Source organism: Nesoenas mayeri (genome assembly GCF_963082525.1).
Source record: "Nesoenas mayeri genome assembly, chromosome: 1".
Classification (NCBI taxonomy): domain Eukaryota; kingdom Metazoa; phylum Chordata; class Aves; order Columbiformes; family Columbidae; genus Nesoenas; species Nesoenas mayeri.
Window position 1 is genome coordinate 106,062,406 of NC_137541.1, and position 24,274 is coordinate 106,086,679.

The following is a 24,274-nucleotide window of genomic DNA, read 5'->3' on the forward strand; positions in this document are numbered from 1 at the left end:
ATTTGTAGGATTAAAAACAGGAAACTGGGTCAAATTCATGTGGTGTAAGCATCTAACATCTTTAATGCTAAATTCATATATGTTGTATTTTGAAAGCTGAAGCAGCAGTTTTTAGGGGTGCAGATTTTTGTTGGTGGCTTTTTCTTTTTTTTGGTTTGACCATCTTACAGAAAAATTAGTTTCCCTTTGGAATTTTGTTGGCCAAATCCCAGGAGACTTGTGGTCTTTCACAGTGTGTGCAACCACTTCAAGAGATGCTTTTCCAGCAAGCCCAGCACCTTTCTGCACAAAGACTACACTGCTGCTTCCCTGGGTATATCACTGGGATTGTAGAACCAGGGAGCAAGGACAGTAAATGCTGTATCTTCTAGAGCTGAAGTTGAGGCCGGTTCCTAATGGATGCAGCTCTTGCAGTAAAGCTTTTGAAGGGCCTGCGGGAGTGTAAACCAGCACATACACAAATGCTGAACCCTGGAGGAGGCTATGTGCATTTGGAAGAGCCAAGGGAGCTGCTGGGGCTGGTGCCTGCTCACAGCACCACTGACTCCAGTTCCACGCGCCCCTTCCTGGGGACCACCACACTCAGGGCAGCGATTTGCTCCATAGTTTCGTGTTTGGGCAGCCAGAGACTTGAAAGTGTGCATGATTACTGCTTCCCCATGACTTTGTAGCTCTCTGGAGAGCCCCAGGGCTCAGTATTGGGGCCAGTTCTGTTCAATATCTTTATCAGTGATCTGGATGAGGGGATTGAGTGCACCCTTAGTAAGTTTGCAGATGACACTGAGCTGGGTAGGAGTGTTGATCTGCTGGATGGTAGGAAGGCCATACAGAGTGTTCTGGACCAGCTGTATCGTTGGGCTGAGGCCAATTGTATGAGGTTCAACAAGGCCAAGTGCCGGTTCCTGCACAACAACCCCAGACAGTGCTACAGGCTCAGGGAAGAGTGGCTGGAAAGCTGCCTGGAGGAAAAGGACCTGGGGGTGTTGATTGACAGGTGGCTGAAAATGAGCCAGCAGTGTGTCCAGGTGGCCAAAAAGGCCAACAGCATCCTGGCTTGTATCAGAACTAGAGTGACCAGCAGCACTAGGGAAGTGATCGTCCCCCTATACTCGGCCCTGGTGAGGCTGCGCCTTGAATCCTGTGTTCAGTTTTGGGCCCCTCACTACAGGAAAGACATTGAGGTGCTGGAAAGAGTTCAGAGAAGGGCAACGAAGCTGGTGAGGGGGTCTGGAGCACAAGTCTGATGAGGAGCAGCTGAGGGAACTGGGGCTGTTTAGCCTGGAGAAAAGGAGGCTGAGAGGAGACCTGATCGCTGCCTACAACTCCCTGAAAGGAGGTTGTAGCATGGAGGGGGTTGGTCTCTTCTCTTAAGCAGCAAGCGATAGAATAAGAGGAAATGGCCTCAAGTTGCGCCAGGGGAGGTTTAGCTTGGATATTAGGAAAAACTTATTCATGTAAAGGATTGTCAGGCATTGGAACAGGCTGCCCAGGGAAGTGGCTGAATTGCCATCCCTGAAGGTGTTTAAAAGACATATAGATGAGGTTCTTAGGGACGTGGTTTAGTGACAATGTTAGGTTAATGGTTGGACTCTATGCTGTTAAGTGTCTTTTCCAACCAAAATGATTCTATGATACCCCTGTAGGGATAATCACCAGTGGTGGTGGGCAAGCAAGGTGCCCACAGATGTTTTCCATGCAGCAACGCAGCACAGTTCCCACAAGGTTTCCTGAAGATAAATGTATCATGTTGAGCATACGTACTTGTCGGCTATTGCGATGTGCAGCTGATGGACCAACAGAGTACTGGTATTTGTGTTTGATGGGGTTTTCAAATAGTGTTATTAGCTGTAATTGCCAAAGCCACTGCCAGTGCTCAGATAAATGAAGTAATGATCTGAAGTTCAGACTAAGGGGAAGGAAGGTTTCTTGCTCTACTGTTCCTTTCTAAAGCTTAGTTGCACAGAAACGACAGACAACATTGTGCTGGTATTGCAGTGACCTAATAAGCAGAACTAATTAAATGTAAGAGAAGGGATCCTAATGACTATGTTTTTTTCAAATCTCTTACACTTGTGGGAGTGTTAGTGGCTCCCTTGCTTAACCTAAGTTGGGTTTTAGTTGTTTGACCTCTCTTTGGTGCTGTCTGCCATGTTATTAGGTTTAATTTTGATTCAAGAGATGATACAGAAGATGTAAAAAATAAATAAATAAATAAATAAATAAAATAAGCATATTATAAGCCTCTTTGGAACTGTATATAGTCAATATGACTGTTCTCAATATTTTCACCCACGCATTTTTATTGTCGCTGTTATCCCTAATGGTTAATATCTTTTGTCTTTGTATTTTTAACCATGTAGACATTTTTAGACTTGGCACATAAAATATGTAAATGGCTAAGCTGTAACAAAGCTTATAATGGTATTTGTGGCTTTTAAAAGTATGTATGGAAATAAAAAGTGTATAAATGTAATTGCTCACTTAGCATTATTGTGGTAAAATGCATTTCTAAGTTTAATATTGCTTTTTTTATTTTTACTACACAAATAACCACCAGTGCAAAATGAACCTTTGCCAGTGGAAGTGCCAAACACTCCGTGTGATGGGAACTTGGGGAGGGTGACCAGCTAAGGGCTCCCACCAGTCCTGGCTGGTGTCCGTGTGCCAGCCTAGTCCTTCTCTCTGCAGCTGCCTTTGCAAACCACCATCTGTTCCGTAGTTTTGTCCCATGATGAGTTTTCAGTATTGTAAGGAAACTGAGAAATACAGTAGCTGGAACTATGTGATTGTTATTCTCCCTTTGTGCAGGCTCACACTAAAAGTTGGTGTTGTGTTATGTTCAACGGGCCTGATCTGACTGTTAGGGTTTGTCTTCCTCCCCTTATTTCTCCTCCTCCCTCTGAAATACCTCCAGTGAGTAATAACATGCAAATACAAACATATAGCCAAAAAAATGGATTTCTTTTGGTTCATTTAGGCTTTTGTCCTATTAATTCCATGGTAGATGTTTTCTTTTTAAGGCTATACTCCATCACATAGCATGTTTTATCTGGAGTGAAAGCTAATGCCTACACTGGATGCTAAAGCATCACTTTTAAAAAAGGCAATATTGTTAATGACAAAGGACAAGTAAACCCTGTTTCTGGAGTTATTTAACCAGAATTGGATTGCTTCAGATACAGCTTTTGTGGCTGACTGGATTCCATCTCTGCTTTTTATCATAACATTGTGGGTTATTACAGCAATTAAATCACTACTCATTCACTGCTTACGAAGTTATTTCAAACAGGGTTTTGCTCAATAAAGTTCAGGTTTGGTTTCTGTTATTAAAATACTGAATACTGCCTCTTCACTAGGAATTATAATGGAAATTAATTCTGGTTTTATTTGGAATTCATGCAGTTTGTTTGTTTTTTCTTCTCTTGCTGTTCAGCTGTGAGGTCTGGCTGGCTGCCCCCACCACCACCTGCACTGCCCCCTCGACCTTCCTTATCTCAGGTATGGACAAAGGTTTGGCACTTTGCTGTGTATTATTGACTTACTTATGTTACTGTTGCAGTGGTTAGCATCAGTTGGCTTGGACAGGGCAGTTGTTCTTGCTTCCAAGTTAATGCACATCTGCAGTTTGCTCTGCAGTTCCCTACATGTCCTTTTTCATTGGTCTGTCTAGCCATTGTGTTGCAATGTCAAATTACAGAGTAATTAAATCTCTTTGTGGTGGAGCTGACATGCATCCACTAGACAAAACTGTAAATTAAAGGCCAGTAAGGCTAGTCTGCTAATAAGAGTTTCATGCCTGAAGGGCATGGGCTTGATACCTGCTATTTGCTTCTCAAGCTTCAAATGCTCAGAGGGCATCTGCTAAGGGAGCCACAACATGAAAGAGTGTATTTGAGCCACGGGTTTGAAAAATAATGCTGAAAGGAAGCAATGCTGTGTCAGTTATGTTATTAAATTTCAAACCATTAGTGGTGTGGTTCTGGATGGGTTTTTGTTTGTTTTTAGAGCACCACACAGCCACAGCACAATGCAAATCAACTAAAACATGCCTATCTGCATCCAGATACGTCTTCAGGTTTTAAGAAATTATGGAGGATCAGAATCTTGTTCTTTTTATGTTGTTGACTCTGTTAAGTCTTAGGCAGCAGTATGGTTCATATATAACTCCTTTAGGTGAGGTATATAAGAAAGAGAGTTCAGAAAAGGGCGACGAAGCTGGTGAGGGGTCTGGAGCACAAGTCTGATGAGGAGCAGCTGAGGGAACTGGGGCTGTTCAGCCTGGAGAAAAGGAGGCTGAGGGGAGACCTGATCGCTCTCTACAACTACCTGAAAGGAGGTTGTAGCATGGAGGGGGTTGGTCTCTTCTCTCAGGTAACAAGTGATAGGACAAGAGGAAATGGCCTCAGGTTGCACCAGGGGAGGTTTAGCTTGGATATGAGGAAAAAAATTCTCCATGTAAAGTGTTGTCAGGCATTGGAACAGACTGCTCAGGGAAGTGGTGGAGTCACCATCCCCGAAGGTGTTTAAAAGATGCATAGGTGAGCATCTGAGTGCAGCTATTTCCACCTCCAGGACTGTAGGATGTTCTGGTTCGAACTTGCATCCTTCCCCCAAGTCACTATGGGATTAGCTGTCCCGCTAATGGCACATGCTCCTCAGCGCACCCATCACCTTCCTGCTTTGCCTGACATTCCCGGGAGAGCAGCGTTGCCTGCTGGCTGCCTCCGTCTCACAGTGCAGCTCCTGCCTTGTGCTGCCCACCCCAGCCCTCACCCTCCTGCTGCTTCTTGCGCTTGTGCCAGCTCCATGCAGCGCGAGCCCCTTCACTGCCATCGGGAGAAGCAGCAAATGTACAAATCCTGTTCTTGGAGAAAAAAAAAACACCTATTTTTTTCAAGCAAGGTTAATTTTCTTGTCCTATGATATAACACGTTTGTTTTTCCTTAGCAGGGCTGTGAGGTGAGATTTTTATTTATTTATACATGTCCAGCAGCTTCCTCATCACATCACAAATACTGAGACAACTGTTCATCCTACACTGGGTCATGTAGAGTATAGGACTTTTCTAAAACTAAACATAAGGAGATTCTCATGTGAAATTGTTGATCCAGTCCTCTCCAATATAAAAGTCTGTTTTCTGAAATAAAAGAGTGGCTTCTGTGTCTGCTCAGTTATGAATATGTAACTGATGCTTTGCTTACACACATCACTTGCATTTAATTAATTTCTGATTATTTTTAAAGATACTTAAATATATCATCAAAATATTATTTTTTTGATGTTTAGCAAAAATGTACATAAAACTGATTCTTGAAAACATAATGAACTTCACACTTGTCACTTGTTTATTTTATCACCAAGCATGCCTTTCTGTAATAAAGGTAACAGACGGTAGGGAAGTACATGTGATGGGGTCGTAATTCAGCTGAGCTGACCCTCTTGAACAGCGTGTACGCAACAGTAGGCATATGGATTACATTAGTCAAGTGGGGCCCTTGATTTAAAGAGCATGAAGAAATTGGAGGGAGGGATCTGCTTTCAAAACTGAGGCAAGATCAAGAACTGAAGGAAAGCCGTGATGCTGAAATGACACATTCAGCTTTTTCCTGTTTCAAGATTTACCATACTCTTCTTAAATTTCTGTTTTAACGTATTTTTCAACGATGTTATTGAAAATCCTTTTTTATTGCCATAACATTTTGCTACATGCTTGCAGTTAAGCAGTGTCAATGACAAATGTAGCTTGGAAATGAAGTGAACCCCACATATTTCAGGTGGCTGTGCACAGTATAAGTATGCTCACGGTGTGATTATTTTGGCTCAGCTTTGGAAACCAGTTGACGGAGGAGGAGAGGGAAATAGTTTCTTCTGAGGACTGCAGTTTTCTATGGATGACTGAGAAGCAGCCTGAATCAGTTGGCTTTTTAGAGTGAGATTAAAAGGCTCATGGGATGTAAAGGCCAAAGTGCGTAAAAGAGACGTACTGAGGGGCTGGTATTATATTTCAGTGGAGCAGAAGTCCGCTTGTGAGCTTAATCAATAGCAATATAGAAATGGCATCTTTACTTTGGTCCTGGCTTGCTGTTGTTTTTAGTAGAATTTGCTTCAACCTTTAGGAAAACATTATTTTTCCTGTCAGATCCTCCAAGGTAATCAAGCTTGATAAGTTACTGAAACACTGTTTATTCACAGTGTGCCAAACATCTCTAGCCATATCACAAACTTATTAAATCATGTCCACGTCCAACTCTGCCTCCACAGTGCAGTCAGCTGAATAAGGAGGAAAAAGGATTGTATCGGGGGTGAGCAAAGCACAAGGTAGAACTTCTCATACTGCTGTGGCCTTGACTCCAGAGTGCAGTGGGTGCACAGGTTTACTGTGAGAGGCTCGAGTCCTGGGATCCTGCAATGACTGTAAATAAATGTAATAAATAAAGATGGACAAAAGGCAAGTTAACATTATGTGGATACATAGTTACCTCCAATTTGCGATCTTTCAACCCGAATTCCTGCCCATATCTCTCTGCTCTGCAAGCCGTTTTGAATTGATGTTTCCAGTGAAACGTTGTGAAATGCAGTATGAAATGCTTTATTAGAATCCTCAATTCATGTTGCTTTCCTGTTAGAAAAATAAAGTAACGCAAGCTTTGCCTAAATTCTGTAAAGGGCACTTGGAAAGATTATGTACAGAAACAGGCTTATATAAAGACTAGAGTTTTGGTTTGGTTAATACGTTATTTTGAAGTGTTTTCCTTTTACTACTGTGTGTAACTTTTCTGACACCTTCTGTAATCCCTAGTAGCACATCTCACACATAGCAAGTCTGCAGGAGCTGCTTGGATTTAAGGATAATTTTATCTATATTGGTTTCCCTGTTTCTTCAGACCACAAATATTTAATACGCTACAAGCTATTTTACAGACTTAGGACACTGGCAGTGCCTTATCTCTCTTGCTTACTTCCAATGACTTGGTGCCATTGTGGCTTTTCTACTCTTTTAAATATATATATTTTTTTAAGTTTTTAGTGGTTTTTGTGTCATCCCCATCATCATCCCCACGCCCCAAGTGATGGTGCATAGAACAGATAACCTGTAGCTCGTTGAAGTACAGTGGCTTGTTTGGTAGTTGTTGTTGTTGTTTGGTTTGGTGTGGGGTTTTTTGGTTTTGTTTTGTTGTTTGTTTTTTTCTTTCCGGGCTTGTAGAGGACTGGATTCAGTGGCTTGGGTAATTTTTCCTGATCCTGTGTTCCTAACTTAACAGGAAATTTCAGTCATCAAGGAGAAATGGCATGAAGGTGATCCCAAAACTTTTGTGCGGACCCAGGACTGTACATACAAAATTTATGTAAATTGGAGGCAGTAAGAATCATGATAGGAAGGCAATGGCTATGTTGCTGATTTGCAGTGACACAGATATCAGATAGGAAATAACTTTAGATTCTTATAAGTAGCACTTCACTGAAACCAAGCAAGTGTGCACATCTTATAGAAGCCTCTGTTGTTATTTTTTTAATGGAAAAACAAATAATACCTTATTACTGTTGGCATTTAAGCCTACAGAAGTAATTTACCACAGCTGCTTACTGTGGGAGATTTAGTAGCATATTTATGCTAATAGGAATTACGGATGAACACTAAAGAGCAAATATAACTTTAGGATTTTATCCAACATCAACTCACTGTGTGCAACATTGCCCAATTAGATCAACATTCCTGTATTTAAATTACTCTATTTTGGTACCTTCCTGTCCAGTAATGAAGGCGTATCTTCAGTCCTGCCTGTGCTATATAAGGGGATTTGAAAACAGTGAGCCTGTAAGAAAACCTTGTGTATCTTGGCTGAAAAAACTGATGTTCCTCATCTCTTTCCCAGAGTCTAAATTTTAAGCCTGCTGGTTTTGTAAATTTATACTGGTTTGTGCTGGAATTTTATTTCTGGAGATCTTGAGACCTGGTTTTCCGACTGGTTCCACGCTGGCTGTTTGGACAAATGCTGAAGACGGATGAGGGCAAAGTGGTGGAGTAGGTAGGCAGCTCTTAGTGTTACAAATTTGAAGGATCCTGAGTGCAGTGCAGCCCTGAAGATTAAAATCTCAGTGTGGTATTATGAGCTCAGAGTTAGGCTGTCGGTTTAGTGGCTGTTGCTACCATTAGATGTTATAGATTTGCTGAAATTGTGGAAACAAAGTGCTGTGAGGGATGATGGTGAGGTCACCCAACCCAGTCACAGGCACCTGGTGGCTTTGGAAAGCGAAGGTACTATTCTTTTTGACACATTGAATGTTCTGCTCTCCAAGTGTTACTCAGTACTTCATAATTCCTTGAAGCTTTTTGGCCATTCGTCATCCAGAGCTGCAAGTGAAAACTGGGACCTAGGTCAAGAAATTGTCTCAACTAATGTGCCTCCATGTTTTGCTGAATCCACGGAGAGCCCTGAGCACAGGGCTCCTCTCAGGCTGGTACTGTAACTCTCCATTACACATGCACCCACTGTGATCTGTGGCCCCGAGAGGTGGAGAAGGCCTCCTGTCCGTCCTGCTGAGACCTCTTGGCCTCCTAAATGGCAGGGCCATGTGCAAGTTCCATGCCGGGGGATGGTCTGGGGGGCCCTCCCCACCGCCAAGGTGTCTTTGGGTAAAACCAAGATACTTGGAGGATGAGGTAGGGTTTGCTTATCTCCGTTAAGGGGTTGCTTGGAGAAAATGGTCAGGCAACTGAGGCACCTTCTTACTCTGTAAAATTATGTGAGGAATTTCAAATGCTGGCGGGACAACTGGAGCTTTATGGGGAGGAACTTTTTTGTTACAGAAATAAAAAAACCCCAACCCTAAGGTTTTACTTTTGGCAGCATGCTATTTGTATAAACAGTGTTATTCTCTCAGACAACCATTTTTTATTAAACCAAAGACATATCTTTCTTAGCTTGCATTTACAACCCCTGTGCAAGTATATGGTGGGGTTTTTTTATCATCTTTCCTGTTTTGGCTGCAGAATAACGTATGTTGTATAATCAGTGCAATAGGTACTGAAGAAGTCTGTAACTGTAATAAAACTGAAAATCTTCTATAACATGAAAGATTTTGCCATCTGCCACTTTAATATAATACAAGTGGATTATCTTCCTCTCATGGAAATTATATATTAAATCTAAAATGGCCAGACAAAATAAATTACGGTTTAAGAAGTGGCGAAAAGTAGCACAGTTAAAATTGAATTTGGGAAGTAGTTGATGGATGCCATAAAATCCTTTCTAAAGAGGTTTCTGTGAGAGTGGAAGAAGGATGAGTATCTTAATTAAAATGTGTTATAATAATTTTTGAATTTGGCTTCACATTGATCGTGAAAACAACGACGAAAAAAGCTGAGAATCCAATGCGTATATCTCTAGTGGAATGCACATATGCCTTTCTAGCTTACGTTAATCTGGTTTTGTGGAAGTAGGGTATTAAAACAGATTGTTAATGCTTCCATCTGGGTCCTATTCTTTCCTTGCAAATGGGCTGAACATTGCAGCAATTTATTTGTATTTACTGCCTTTTTCCTCAACCTTATCACTATCCTTCAGATAGCTTGGGGAAAGAAAAAGCTTATCAAAACTTCAGGGCTGCACAGTGCTGAGAAAGCAGGCAACACTCTAAGACCCTGGCAGCTTGTTGCATTTGCATCCCTATGGGTTTTTTTTTTTGGTCCTATCATTTTCAGTTTCTGTAACAAGCAATAAAAAGAATTGATGATTCAGTGTGGGATGCGCAAGACTTGTAGAAACTGGAATTGAGACATCTTCTTAGAAATTGGCATTAAGTGAAAAAATATGAATGTTTAGAACGGACCAAAATACCTTTTAAATGAACTTACGTAGAGATGATAGAAGATTGCAATGGGCACATACTGAGCGTTAAGCATATTTAGTACCCTACTATTTCTTAGAGATAAGCTGTTCTCAATACTTTTTTTGCAAAGCTAAGCAGTGGCTCTGTATAGGTAATGATTATGGGCTATTCCTGTGAATGCACAGAGATAATTTCATTTCTTTGAGTAGTGCCATTGACTACAATGGGACTATTTCTATGTGTAAAGTTAGCCTGGAGCATAACTGTGGGTGAGACTGAATTGTAGGAAAGATTGAATATATACTTCCCCTCTTGCAAACAGGCTCTTAGGTGACAGAAATGTGAAAGCTCTGCATAGACTTTCTGTTCTGGAAGATCAGTTATGGATTGTCTTGAAAAATGGGTGTGAAATCTACATGTAATCCAGCATTGCAAAGTGAAAGAACTGGAAATGTAAGTGAAGAACCAGTTGTAAGGTAATGCATTCTCTTACAGTCACGAAAATCTTTCATCTGAGGCTTTCGAAGCACTTAGTGCTTAAGTGAGCGTTACATATTCTTTTAGAAAGGTACTGTTAAGTATCATCACATGGAGCAGCGAGGAGATTATGAATGGCTGGTCAAGGATCATGCGATGAAATAATGAGCATTTGTGATTCATAATGCTCTCCTTAATGATGAGGAATTATCTGTCCTAATGCTCAATATTGGCCATAGGCCAGAGGCTGGTCTCTGGCCAATGCTGTTCTACAAAAAGTTTGTTAGCCAGTTCTGTCTTCTGCCTGGAAGAACAAGGAGGGTATAGCTTGTCCTAGAAAATATGAGATTGCACTGGGGAAAAAAGAGATACCACCTATTAATACCTGGACTTTGGTCTTTCCAAGGAGAAGCTCTTCAGGAGATTTGAAATAGGACACTGACTTGCTCTTTTCTGTGGTCACTTACTCGTCTTTCCCCTTTGCTCGGACTGATCTGCAAACTCTTTTGTGCTGCTGGTAGTACATGTAAGTAGGATTTTCTTTGCCCAGGGACTTCAACTCTGGATGTGGACCCAGCCCTACCAGCATGAGGCACTTCTAGTTACGCACTTTTACACTGCCGTAGCTGAACTTTCCTTTGGAAGGATGTATTGCTTTATATATAAAGCCTCAGTGTTATAAAGTAGCACTGAATAATTTTAAACCCTAATATAATGGTGAGAAGCTTCCTATGATACTCCTGTGATGCAGGCAGGCAGTTCACTGCCATCCTTCTGAATGAGAAATAAGATGCCCAAGGAATATAATAAGCATGGTATAAAAAACAATGAAGGACTAAAGTGAAGGCTCCTCAGCTGTTTCTGGTGGATCACCTTTTCCTTACACTTGGGGCTTGGATGGGAGTGTCCTGGAGCGAGTCTCACTCTGCCCATGACCAAAAGGCTGCAGGGACTGGCTTCCACCCCATGTCCAGTTCAGTGAAGGATATCTCTGAAGAATCCCACTGCCAAAAGAAAAAACAGGAGTTATTTTTCCTTTAAAATCTGTGTGGAGCGAGTGTGGGGAGACATCAACTTGCAAACATATGTGCAAAGCCCCTCCGTCTTTGCCTAGAGGACTTTGTTGGGCTAGCTGAATCAGCAAACCTTTGCACTGATGCATGTTGCAGTTCCACAAAAGATCTTTGCCAGAGTTAAATGCTCTCGGTCCCTGAACAAAATCCCCTGCAACAGCATGCCGATTTTTTTACCTTGGGCTCTTGTGTCAGAGGCACATGGCTCTGAGGAATGGAGATCTTTTGTAGAGGTGAGCTTGTAGCTCTGCCAGCAGAGCGTTAACGTGTAGACCCGGCTTCTGCATGAAGGAGTTGAGACTCCGCGAAAAGCCGGTGGGGGCTCACCGTGCCCAGCCTGTCTGCCCACCCCAGGGGGCAGGCTCCGTCTGCAGCCTGTGAGTAGTGCGGACAGCAGGTTTTTGGTGCCCTCCTCTAAGCAAATCACTCCGAGAAGGCCTGTCCCACATGCCACTAGGTGGCACTTCAGGGACGCGGCAGTCACTTGGTATTATTCATTATGCATGAGCTGCATCACCAGAACTAGTTTTTTTCCTTTTTTTTTTTTTCTTTTTCTTTCTTTTTTTTCCTTTCTTGGTCAAATGTAACCATTTATTTATTTTTACCACCATGTTGCAGAACTTTGCCGTTCTCAGGTCCCAGCAGCCCAACCTCAGCCAGCGGGTACCACAGCCCTGCAGCCCAGCGGTTGCCATGGCTGTTGGGCTGACAGCCACATCACAGCACTCAGCTAGTAAAAAAAATAAATGTATCTTGCCTCAGGAGGAGCTGCGATACCAAACTGTTGGAAATTTTGAAATCTTACCCTTATTGGCATCAGCAGTCCAATTTATATTTGCTTCCACCAGAACACAAAGTTTACCCTTTTCTTCCCTTTTCAGTTTAAAACGGTATTCTCCTGCAATGAGACCATTAAAAAAAAAAAAGTGTGGGGAGTGGGGGAGTATCTGCAAAAGTTTGGTGTTTTGTTTTCTTCTTTCTTTTTTTTTTTTTTTTTTCTCCTCCTCTCCAGGTTCTTTATCTTACTGTGATTTCAGTTTTCCTGCTTATTTGCAATTGACCTTGCGGAGTACTGCTCTATTTAGTTACTTCTGTGCTGTTTGAACACAGTGGTTCTTGAAAAGCTGTGATTTATCTATGCACAAATAATATGAGGTTGGTCTCAGTTCTTTTTTGTTCTGTGGAATAAGTTACTGTATCATTCTTTTTGATGTAAGGTTTAGTCTAAACTCCAACAAGCATGTGAGCACCAGAAAGCACCTGCCTGGCCAAGGTAGGGGGGCATCTAGTGCTCCCTGTCCTAGAAAGGTCGTTGACAGCTGACTCTCACATACTTCTTTCATTGCTCTGTGTTGTGTAGCAAAACTATACCATAAGGAGTTTGTAGGATGTGTGTTATGTGGCTCTCTGGAAGACTGTGTTTGCTCTTGCTGTCCCTCAGTGAATGATTTGTCAAAGATGTGGTTTGGGCCCAAATTTGTCATGAGGCTCTGGGTATTTGAGCTTTGCTATCCCCAAATCATTCATGAAAGCCTCATGGACTTTGCCAGGTTACTACCACCAGTGCTTAGAGCCCTCTTTTTTACCAAATATTTTTGAAGTGGTTGTAGGAATCAGGTTCTAGGCTATTCAGCTTGCTAATAAAGGAACTCTCTGTTGGATTAAATGCACTTTTAAAGGTCTTTGCCTTTTGTAGACAGGAAAAAAGTTTGCTTTTTCCATTTCATTCTCTTATTTGTGCCAGAAATCTACCATTATAGAAGAAGCTCTTCAGCCCATGAAAAGCTTTCCAGAATTGAAATGTTAGTATCCAATAGTTATTAAAATCTGAATATTTAAGATGTCAATATTAAAATAATACTGGAAAATTACAGGGTGGGTTTGTCTTTTCCTCCTCTCCAGAGGAATTTCACATGCATTTTTAAAAAATTCTCCCTCCTCTGTGCATGTTTGACAGTGTACAGTTGGAGAACAGCAGTAACATGGCAGCTGCTTTTCCCTTGCAGCTTTCTGTACAGCTCTTATTGTGTGCAGTATGGAAGAAATGGAAGTGGTATGATAGAAATCCCTCCTTTTAAAGTATACCAAATTCTGTGCATGCTGTCATTTTTGTTTAACTTTCAGTTAAGCACTGAGAAACTTGTGACTGCTACAGAGCTTGATGCGTCTATGCAGAAACCTCTTGGCAACAGCGAATTAGGTTCTTCAGTGTGCGACAGGTTGCTATTATTATTGTTATTATGGCTAAAATCCTGGCCACTTTAATGTTTGCTTTGAACTTGGTTTTAAATGCCATCTTTCACCTGTGTAGAAAGGAGCCTTTTTTGAGCAGGGAGCAGGATAGCAGGTTGCCTCTCCTGCCTGGGAACAGTTGTCAGCCTGTCTCTGACTTGGCAGAAGTTGGGAAAGAGTAGAAGAGGACATCTGCCCATGCCAAGTGCCCTCAGTCTCCTGCTCCTGTCTGCTTCCCTCACCTTGGAGAGCCAGCCCATACCTCCTGGACAGAAAACAGCCACACTGTGTTTTATACCATGTTTGCTGTCAGTGTGCCCACAGACAAGCAGCTCCAATGCTGCTGCCCTCCCTTTGCTGATGTGCTGTACCCTGTCCTGGTGAAGCAACTCAAAAGATGTTCCTTCTATGAGGACAGGCTGAGAGAGCTCAGATTGTTCAGCCTGAAGAAAACAAGGCTCTGAGGAGACCTTTCAGCAGCCTTCCAGTACCAAAAGGGGGCCTATAAGAAAGACGGGGACAGACTACTTAGCAGGGGCTGTTGCAACAAAACAAGGGGTAATGGTTTTAAACTAAAGGAGGAGAGATTCAGGCCAGACATGAGGAAGAAATTTTTTAGGATGAGGGTGGTGAGACACTGGCCCAGGTTGCCCAGAGAGGTGGTGGATGCCCCATTCCTGGAGACATTCCAGGCCAGGCTGGACGGGGCTCTGAGCAACCTGATCTAGTTGAAGATGTCCCTGCTCATTGCAGGGGGTTGGACTAGATGACCTTTGAATGTGCCTTCCAACCCAAACTGTTTTAGGATTCTATGATTTCGGGAGAGCCGAAGCAAGGGATTAACCCACTGTTTTAATTGTCAGATATGCTGGAGGGAGGGTGTTTTGTTTTGCTAAAGCGTAGACCTGTGTGGTGAGTATGCAGCTCAGTTTCTGTTTGAAATGTGAGAAGGGAGGAGGGAAGAAGATTTATTTGGCTTCTTCTGTCACTTTCTTTTTATTAACTTTGCTGGAATTTTTGGTATAATTCAGACTTTCTCACTCCAACTTTGCAGACTTCAGAGACAGAGAGAGGCTTACTCTGGTGAATTTTTATCAGTTTCAGGCAATAAAAAGGTGACAGGGTGCAACCAAGATGTTTCTAGCTTTTATCCACCCTCCTTAGTTTTACTCTGAGTGTTTAGGCCATAGAGGTAACTCTAGAAGAAATTGTGAGTACTAGGTCACTTACATTCAGAGATATGATTCCCAACACTTCCCAGGAAAACTTTGCTCGTGTTTCCTCAAAACAATAAAATGCAAAAAACCTGTTTCATTAAAAATCTGCAAAAGACATATGTCATCCATTCAGCTGTCATCGTAGATCTCCATTTCCCCTACTGTTGAATTGTTAAAGTAACTTTTCTTTTGTGTATAACATTTCCTTTCATTGACTTTATTGTATGTGACTGCTAGTCATTTTCTGGGTGTAGCAATGACTGATTTGTTGTTGCAGACAGAGCAAGTATCTGAGGTTGAATTACATCCTCAGATGAATAGACCCCCATCACAGGCAGAAGAAAACAGTTCAGCAAAAAAGGTGAGACCCACACAGATTGTACAATTGTGGAGTTATTTGCCTTCATCAACAAATGTGATTGTTTTAAGTATGAAAGCAATTAAATAGAGGTTTAGGGTTATGTTTTTACATGTTTACCTTCTCTGGAGGTCAGGACGCTGGAGAGAACTGGCATTGCGTGTGACATCAGCTCAGATAAATCATTAAGAAAGCTCTTAACGCACGTGCGTCGATGTGTGTGTACTAAGAGAGGCAGCTCGCCATTTGTTTCAAATCAATAGGGGCTTGTGGAGCCTTAGGGGAGACAAAAGAGACTTTGCTTATACTTGACCCCTGTCCCTCTGTAATTCTTCCAAATTGTGACGCACTCTTGGCTTCCAGTTACTGAGGATTCAGTGTTGATGTAAACACACCTGTTAGCTGGAGGTCAGAATCTGCTACTGAATGTACTTAGACTGGAAGAGATTTGCTCAAGGTATGCAGTTGCTTACATGTTTTTGTATGAACATATAATTTGTATAAACTAAACACTGGTATTGCAGTGACGCTCTTCTCAGGGTCTTGCTTAGGGGTGGAGTGGCCTTAGCAGTGGCTGTGAGCCTTTTCTTACTCCTGGTCACACTCCCACCACCTCCAGGTGAACCTGCTTTAGCAGGTGGGTTGTATTAGTTGATCTCCAGAGGTCCCTTCCAACCCCAGCCATTCTGTGATCCTTCCACCAGCCTCAACCAGAACAGTTTTTGATAGAGGGCAAATACAGATCCTCCTGCCTCCAGCACCTTCTGCAGCCAGGAACTACCCGCAAGACCTTTGTTCAGCCCAACCAAGAACTGTTGGCAGGTGCTGTATATACTTTGCCCAGGGAGCATCACCACACTTCTTACCATAACAGAGAGCACAGACAAATGCCCTGGCGTGATTTCCTATACGAGATAGGGCTTTTCAGGCAGCGTCCTTGCTCTGCTTGTGCTCACCGCATGCTGCAACTAGCCTGGCTCTGCTGCTTCATTACTCTGCTTTGCGGCCCTGCTGGGGAAGTGAAATCCTGGTGGTCCACCTACTTCATGCTTGCTCTTGTCCCACCTGCCTCCCTAAAATACAGAGGAGCCCAGGCTGTGGGATGGAGGATGCAGGTTGATGGCGTGGGGCTGACCCACCTTCCAAGGGCTGGTGCAGCGGCAGTCGGCCAAAGAGCCCTGTGGAGGGCTCTACTTTTAGGTGTTGGATCTTTTCTTCTAGTATTGCATTTGAAACAGAAGAGGAATTTATTCTGTGGATTGGGTAGGGTCTTGGCATTTCAAGGTAGGCTGGGATTGTGCATTTGGCATCCCACCCGTGCGCGGTTGTAGAAGGCATACGCTAGGTCCTCACTTGCTGTATGTTGTGTGTTTGCATGAAGCTGCACATATGTGTGGGATTTCAGAGCAGGATATTACCTCCGATCTGTGCAGTGCTGATGTGCAGATATCCTGATCAAAATATCTCATAATTTTTTTTTTCAGTAATCACAGAACTGTTTTTTAACATTGAAACCCTTGTTTCCTTACAATTCTAATTCCTCTAATAATTGTAATCCATCTAATACTAATTATTGATTGTCAGGCTGCTTACTACAGCATTGGGCTTTTTCCTTCGTGATTGCTGGGTCATTAAAGCTTCCTCATTGGAATTTTTTTCTTATTTTATTAATATTTGGCCAAAACATAGTAAGGAACACAGTGTGGCCCAATAAAATGTGCACTGTGCAATTGATAATAAAATTTCATCTCTGGTCTTGACTGCGACACTAAACGTATAACCTTTGTCAAGTCACTTCATCGTTTTGAATCTTAGTTTTCTCGTTCATGAGGTGGAACAATAATAGTTATATCCCTTGTAAAAGAGATCTAACAATAAAATACACTGAAAAGGATATATTTATATTTCAGATTTAAAATAGATACAAAGCATTAAAACTAGTTCTCATTGCAGAAGAAAGGATGTCTTAATTTAGAATAACAAAAACACTTCTTACCACTGAAGTAATAAAAATCCAAGACTCCGTTTTATCTATGAAACAGATTTTTTCTTTGTAAGTTACCAAGAGAAATAACTGGCTTCCTACACTTCCAACATGTTAATTTTAGATGGATGATTGTATACATTTGTATTTCTAAGCTATTTTAAGTGTTGCTTCATGTAAGGGAGAAGGGAGATACTCCATGCCAGATGGGTGAGGTAGTAAGTTGGGATACAAGTGATTGATGATTGATTCTTACCAACTGAGCATAATTAGAAATAAATCTTGTTTTCGTTTTCATGCATTTGGGTCAGCTGGGGGCTAGTATATGTATTTATACCCCTCCCTCCTCAAACACAAATCCAGTTCTGCAGAGCCTGTCATCCAGATGAAGACAAAACACCAGTATAATAATTTCATTCGTTAAGGGATTGCAGGAGTTGTTCCTTTTATCAAAGGCAGAAACCCGAGAGGCTATTACCAAATTTGAATTAGGCTCTGTACCTCTTTAAATTATGAAATCTTAGGCCAGCTGTCAGCAATTTCAGTGTCACAAGCATTCCCTGGCCTAATGACAGGACACACATGGCCTGACTTAACGTTCCTGTGCTTTTCCCTTGCAGGAGGTTGTTATTGCTCAGCCGCCCTCCAAACCTGCCCGCAGGAAGCTCCGGACAGAGACACAGGGCTTGGAGACCCCTGAGCTTTCTCCCACTATAAGTGTGACTTCTTCTCTGCCAGCCGTCAAGCCTCATCTCCCAGTCCAAAAGTAAAAACCTGTGCCAAACATGCTAAACCGCAGCATGAGATCTGATGTGGCAGGCTTTGCTCTTTGCATAATATTGTGCTTAATAGTCTTGGTTTTGTGAGTGTTTCACAAGATAATGGGTCTCCGAAATCTACATCTGTTGTCTTAAATGCAAACTAAGTCAGTAGTGACTGTATAAGTTGGTGATGTTTGATTGATAGCCTCTTCAAAAGTGTCCTACCATGTATCTGGTAGACGTGTCTGAAGAGCAAGCCTAGCTGTTCAACCAGCATCTCTAACACAACTCCTTTTAGCTCTGTGTGTGGTTTTACCTTGCACATATCTTCTGGAATTTTGCTCGTTCATGTGGGCAGGTATGACCAGATGAATGCCTAGGCAATTGAGTTGTGAAATGCTTGGTGTTGGTCATATCCTTGTGATATTTCTTCGTGGCAAGGCAGGTTAGAAAGGAGCTCGCCACTGGTATGAGCTGAGCCATAGACCACTTGCGATAATCTGATAATTGCCGAACCCAGCATGTGTTGTTTAGTCTCATAAATATAGCTGTTGAAGCTGTCAGCAAGAAAGACTTGTAGGGATTTCACTATATATTTATTTAATAGCAGTGGAGAAGGGGCTGTACAAACAGTAAATGAAGGCACTTGAAGCCCTATTGGGTCTATAGATCTCCCTCAACTGAAGCAGTGTGCAAATATTATAGCCCGCCGTCTCTCGAAGCCTTGCAAAGACAGCTGGTTCAGTCTGAAACAAAACTGAGCTGCCCAAATCAGTTGAGTGGTTCTTGGCAAACTGTTTATCAATAAACTGAATCTGTGCTGCATAATTGGAGATTAGAATAAGTAATAAGACTTCTAGGATGCCTGTAAAGTGCTATTTTGTGCTGTGGGAGCGCATATTCCGTAGTGGTTCAAAGAAAGATAACAGCATTTGTTAGCGTCTCGACTTAATCCTCTCTTGTCTGTATCTTTCCTAAAATGTTTAAATGACCACAGAGGTATATGTCCCTGTTTTTATTTTTTTCCCTACCATTATTACTTTATAGCCTATGGAGAGTAGTTTGAAGGAAAATCATGAAGCAGAAAACTGACAGTTCACTGGAAGATAACAGCATAAAGACCCGCCTGTGCTGCAAGACAGATTCTGTTGTGAAGATCAGCACTGTCAGCTCTGCTAAGAGAAAAGAGCTAATGGGGACTGTGTACCGCTATGGACCTTATTTAAATAGGGCATCTGTTTTGCATCAAATTTGTCGTTAAAGAGCTCTTGATGCCTCATGTAAAACTTTAAAATAATCTATTTGGAAAAGGGTTTGGATGTTCAGCCAGTATTTTCTTTGTTTTCGTTCTTTTTTTCCTGTTATTACCTCTGTTTCTTGGAATAGGTTGGTCCTTATGAACAGAGCTGTCTCTCTTTGTACCTGTCTGCTTAACTGTAATTTCCTCCAAATCAGTTACCATGGACTATAGAGTAATACTACTACTACTAATAAAGAGAGGAGTCTTTTTGTTAAGCAGCACAAGATATGAGGAAGATCCATAAGCCATCTCCCTGTTCCTATTTGTGACATTAGGTGGTTTTGATGGAAATGACTGCCTTGAATGAAAGATTAGTTTTTGAAGTAAAGAAACACCAGAATCAGCAGTGCTCCAAAAAATCTGAGATAGTATTTTCATGCAGATGTCCTTTCTTTCTGCATAGAATAATTTTTGTATTTTCTGTTAACCGTTCCTGAACCTTTAAACTCTGCAAATGTCTGAAAACAGCTGAAGCAAAGATGTTTTAATAAGTACAGCTATGTAGGGATTATTCTTAAGCTGAATCAGAATGCAGCGATTTTGAAATAATTGAGACAGCCTAAAATATTTCTGTCATTCAGGTTAACAAGTGTGACTGTTTTACTTTCAAATAGTCTACCTGATTTGGACATCTCATTTCAGTGTTACATTTTTCTTTTAAATGTGTAGTTTGTACCTTGTCTTTGAAGTGTAGTCCTGTGTGTATAGGGTGCAGACATGCAAAATGGATGGTTGGTCTTCTGGCATCAGCTAGTTTTGAGGCTCTTAATTGAAATGTTTTGTATTTATCTGTCTGGCAGACAGTCTTCCAAGCAGAAAAGGGCTATTCAGACTGCTATACGAAAAAACAAAGAAGCCAATGCTGTGCTTGCCAGGTTGAACAGTGAGCTCCAGCAGCAGCTGAAGGTAAGGAATGCATTGAAAATCAGTGACAAAGCTCCCTGCAATCAGTTATGTGTCACCTCCAGCAGAGAATCTTGTTCATCCTCTCAAGTGCAACCTACTGCGTTATTTCCTGCTTTCTGGAAGGGAATAACTGTACTGTATGTGTGGGTAGGATGAGACTTTCAAGGAAATGTTATAACCTATGGGCCTACAGCTCTAGTAGCAGTTAGAGTGTGTTTGAAGGGTGAACTTTGTCTTTCTGAAAAGTTTGATACTGTGATGTTGTCACCTAGTGCACAAGAGCAATTCAAGTGCAGATTTCTTGTCTTCTGGTCAGTTGTGCTACATGACTGTCTCCTGGAATCAGGCATTTGGAATACATGGACTGGTTAAAACATGTTTTATGTGAACATCTAGCACTGGTTTTTAATGCCTGCTGACTTGTCTTTTAACATATTCTCAAGAAGCTGTTTTCTTATAAATATCAACTAGGGTACCTGTTTTCTCAGTCCAAAGCTAGTACAGTCTTTAGTTTTTCATCTACTATGGCTTTTTTTTTTTCCTTGCTTATTATGAACATGCTTATGTGGAGATGGAGATGAATCCCCAGTTACACTTTCTCTTCAGTCAAGGTGAAAGCTTGATTCCATGTTCAACTTTGCTTTAACATAATTTCTTGATGGGCTTTCAAGGATCTCCCCAGACTGATACAGGGTGAATGCTCTGTACTGAAAGCATAGCCAAATACAGGACAATAATTGAAATAAGCACAGAGATGAAAGCTTTTAATGACAGCACACTGCCATCATTCCTTGGCTCAGGTCTTATCTGCTTCCATGCACTATCTTCAGCATGCTTGAACCCGCCGGCCTTCGTAAAACAGGCCAATGCTGTTATCTGTATTTTACAGTAGGGTGAAGGAAGCACGTAAAGACAAAGAGATTTGCCTGGGTTCACACAGGAGCAGAAAACCCAACTTGTTTTTCAAGTCGGTTTGCTGGCTGGAAGCTTTCTGATGGAGCAGGGCTTTGGTATTTTTATAGGGACCAGAAGACTTGACAGGTGCCCCTCAGACACGGGGAGCATTCAGGTGCACTCCCAGGCTGGGGCTATGAGCCTGCCTAAATGGGGTACCAGAGCCTGGAGGAGTCACAGGTCAACCCGGCTCCCACACAGGCTGGGGAGCACTTTGATGGGATGTCAGTGGGAGCTGGGTGCCCCTCAGCGTAGGGGCAGCCTCAAGGTCAGGAGAGGCTTTCCCAAAGTTGCTGATCCCCAAGCCTTCACAATTAGTTTCTTACTGAGACTGATGATCTTCCTGATGCAGCTGCCAAATAGGTGGATTTGCAGAGCCTGTGTCATTTGTCATAGAGAGGCGAAGTCTTGTTCATTTACAACAGGAAAGAGGCTGGTTGTGTGAACCAAAAATTCTCAAAAAGCCATTTTGAGGGAAATGTGATTTCAAAATAACCTCATTTTCTTTGGTAAAACTGCCAGCCTGCAGCCAGTGTCGCTCCATCTCAAACGATTCCACTGCCCAGCAGATGAGTGCTCCTTACTGTGGTCACTCAAGCAAGTGATGAGTAGGCACTGATCTCTCTGGTGACCAATGGTAGAACCTGAGGGAATGGCAGGAAGATGTGCCAGGGGAGGCTTAGGTTGGACATGAGGAAAAGGTTCTTCCCCCAGAGGGTGGTGGAGCACTGGAACAGGCTCCCCAGGGAGGTGTCACGGCCCCAAGCCTGGCAGTGTTCAAGAAGAGATTGGACAACGCCCTCAGACACGTGTTGTGAACTGTGGGGTTGTCATATGCAGGGACAGGAGTTGCACTCGATGATCCTTGTGGATCCCTTCCAACTCAGGACATTCTATGATTCCATGATTCTATGACTGAGCCCCCATGTTCCCCCACTCTAAGGAGGAGACAATGGTTGGCTGTGTGAGGTGGTTGTGTGACATTGGTGTACGGTGGTTTGAGACCACAAGGAGAGTTACTTAAACAGCAGAGCCCCGAGCCTCCAGCCAATGCTAGTGGTTTGCCTGACTGCTCTTCACCAGAGCAGGGTGGTGCAAGCAAGTACCCTCAAATTCTAGTACCTCTCTCTCCCTCCTGCAGGAGGTTCACAAGGAGCGAATTGCCTTGGAAACGCAGCTGGAGCAGCTACGTCCCGTCACCGTCTTGTGACCACCTGCACCGCCGTGCAGTGGCAAGAATGGAGTACGCGTCCCGACAGCCTTGCTGAGGAGAGGACCCCGTCTGGGCAGGGTTTCCACTGTGGTGGAGGCACTGGGAAGGACCAACTTGTCAGGTCTCCCTTCACCCTGCTGTGCACATTTGCCTTTGTAGGTCAAAAAGGTACAGAAAACAAAAATCTGACTGCTGGATGTTTCTAAGCAGAGGGGGTTGCTTTGCCTTCTTTCCTCCCTCTTCCCAGCCTAATGTGTAAATGCAGTTTATCACTGAAATGTATAACCTTGTAGTATTTTATTTATGTGAAGTATTCCTGATTTATAGACGTTTTGGCAGCACCTCCTGCCCCTATCATTAAGAGGTACAGCATTCCTGAATTCTTGCTTAAATTTAAAACTCATCATCTGAGATGGGCTTCTGGATGTTACTGATTCCTGTAGGATTGTATCATGGTAGAGTACCTGTGGGTTTAATGTACTACAGGGATAAAACTTGCTAGAAATACAGTCTTTATCTGCAATCACATGTCGAATAATTATTTCCTTAGCAGTGTTTATTATGCAATCACAGATGTATTTTAATGCTAGAGAACTGGTATTTTGTAAGTTCAAATCATATGAGAGAACAGTAAAAAATACTAAAATTTAATTATTTTGGAAACTACAAAAAATATATATATGTTTTTTGAGCTATAACTGTTTCCTGTCACCAGTGTTTGATCACTTGCTTGCAACTGCCAGTGCTTCTGCATACTTTTAGCATGTTTGAGATCACTAGTTTTATAGCTTTTTGTTTGTTTGTTTGTTTGGGTTTTTTTTAACCAACAGTGTATTTCTAACAAGAGATTAAAAATGCATTTTGGACATTTTTATAAAAGCTGTTCTATGTGCATTTTTATTAGTCTCTTTTGTTGTTTTAATAGCTGCTGATTTGTTCTAAGGATGTGTACAAGAACTGTATTTGCGAAAGAAGAAAGACACCAAAAGTGCTATATTTGAGGTTATAAAATGTGTGATGGAAGTAATTGCCCTCTACAACAGGCTTTTGCTAACGTTCCTTTGTACCTTGCTGGAGATACTGCTGATAGGATGGAGCTGCTAATGCCCATCTAGTTTCTAAATGAAGAAGCAAAGATCAATTTTTTTAGCTGTGTGTGATCCAAGGCCAACTGAATTCCATGGTAATTTTTTCCATGGATGCAGTGGTCATTAGCTTCCATCTCAGTTGTTGCAGTCGAAGCTGACTAACTAATGTTGCTTTATTTCTTGAGCCAATACTCTTGTATTGGGCAAGTTCAGCCATAAGGTCAGCCCTGCTCCCTCCATGGATATGATATGTGCTTCACTGCAAAGGAACAGCACCTACCTGTTATCCACCTTAAACGTGACACTGCTCGTATATCATATCCTGTTGTTCACCAACCTAATTTTAGTGTACGCCTTTGCCTTGCAGAAACACTGCAGCAGTTTTTTGTTGGTGTGATGCTTTCTCTCTGTAGCTGTAGGGTGGCCCTAGGGCTGAGAGGAAGGAGAAACAGGTTTGAAGCAGCTGGGCGGCCTCCCTTTGGGGCGTCTTGTGGAACAGCTGCGGTGGGATATCAGAGGACACCAAAGCAGCCAAGCTTCTTGTTGAGAGATAAGACAGACATCAGTGGGAATGTTTGAAGTGACAAGGAAACAACCTACTTTTGCTGAAAGGGATATGGATGTGGGACATGGATCCAGAAGTCTGAAGGTGAAAATAAACATTTGCAGAGTTGTTACTGAATATCTGTTTTTCTAACCCAGTGGTTTTGATTCAACTAAACATTGCAATGTCAACAAGCAACAACTGTTTCTCTGCATTTGAGACTTTGTGGAGCTGGGGTCAGATGGTCATTCCTGGTCAGTGACAAAATACGAGAACTGTAAACTTTTCTGGAAAGCTGCAAACAGTGGCACTTTCCAGAAGTATCATCATTTATTT

At 42.2% G+C, this 24,274-nt stretch overlaps 1 protein-coding gene across 1 annotated transcript in view; it reads left to right on the forward strand.

Moving 5' to 3' along the window:
• REPS2 (RALBP1 associated Eps domain containing 2) overlaps positions 1-22,303 on the forward strand; it is a gene marked incomplete at both ends in the record, with an annotated part of 101,189 nt that extends 78,886 nt beyond the window's left edge. Inside the window, 5 exons of the mRNA XM_080342127.1 lie at positions 3,434-3,498; positions 15,108-15,191; positions 17,793-17,938; positions 20,034-20,139; positions 22,235-22,303. Coding sequence (XP_080198253.1) covers positions 3,434-3,498; positions 15,108-15,191; positions 17,793-17,938; positions 20,034-20,139; positions 22,235-22,303 — 470 coding nt within the window. The remainder of the gene's footprint in view (positions 1-3,433; positions 3,499-15,107; positions 15,192-17,792; positions 17,939-20,033; positions 20,140-22,234) is intronic.
• Between the last annotated feature and the right edge of the window lie 1,971 nt (positions 22,304-24,274).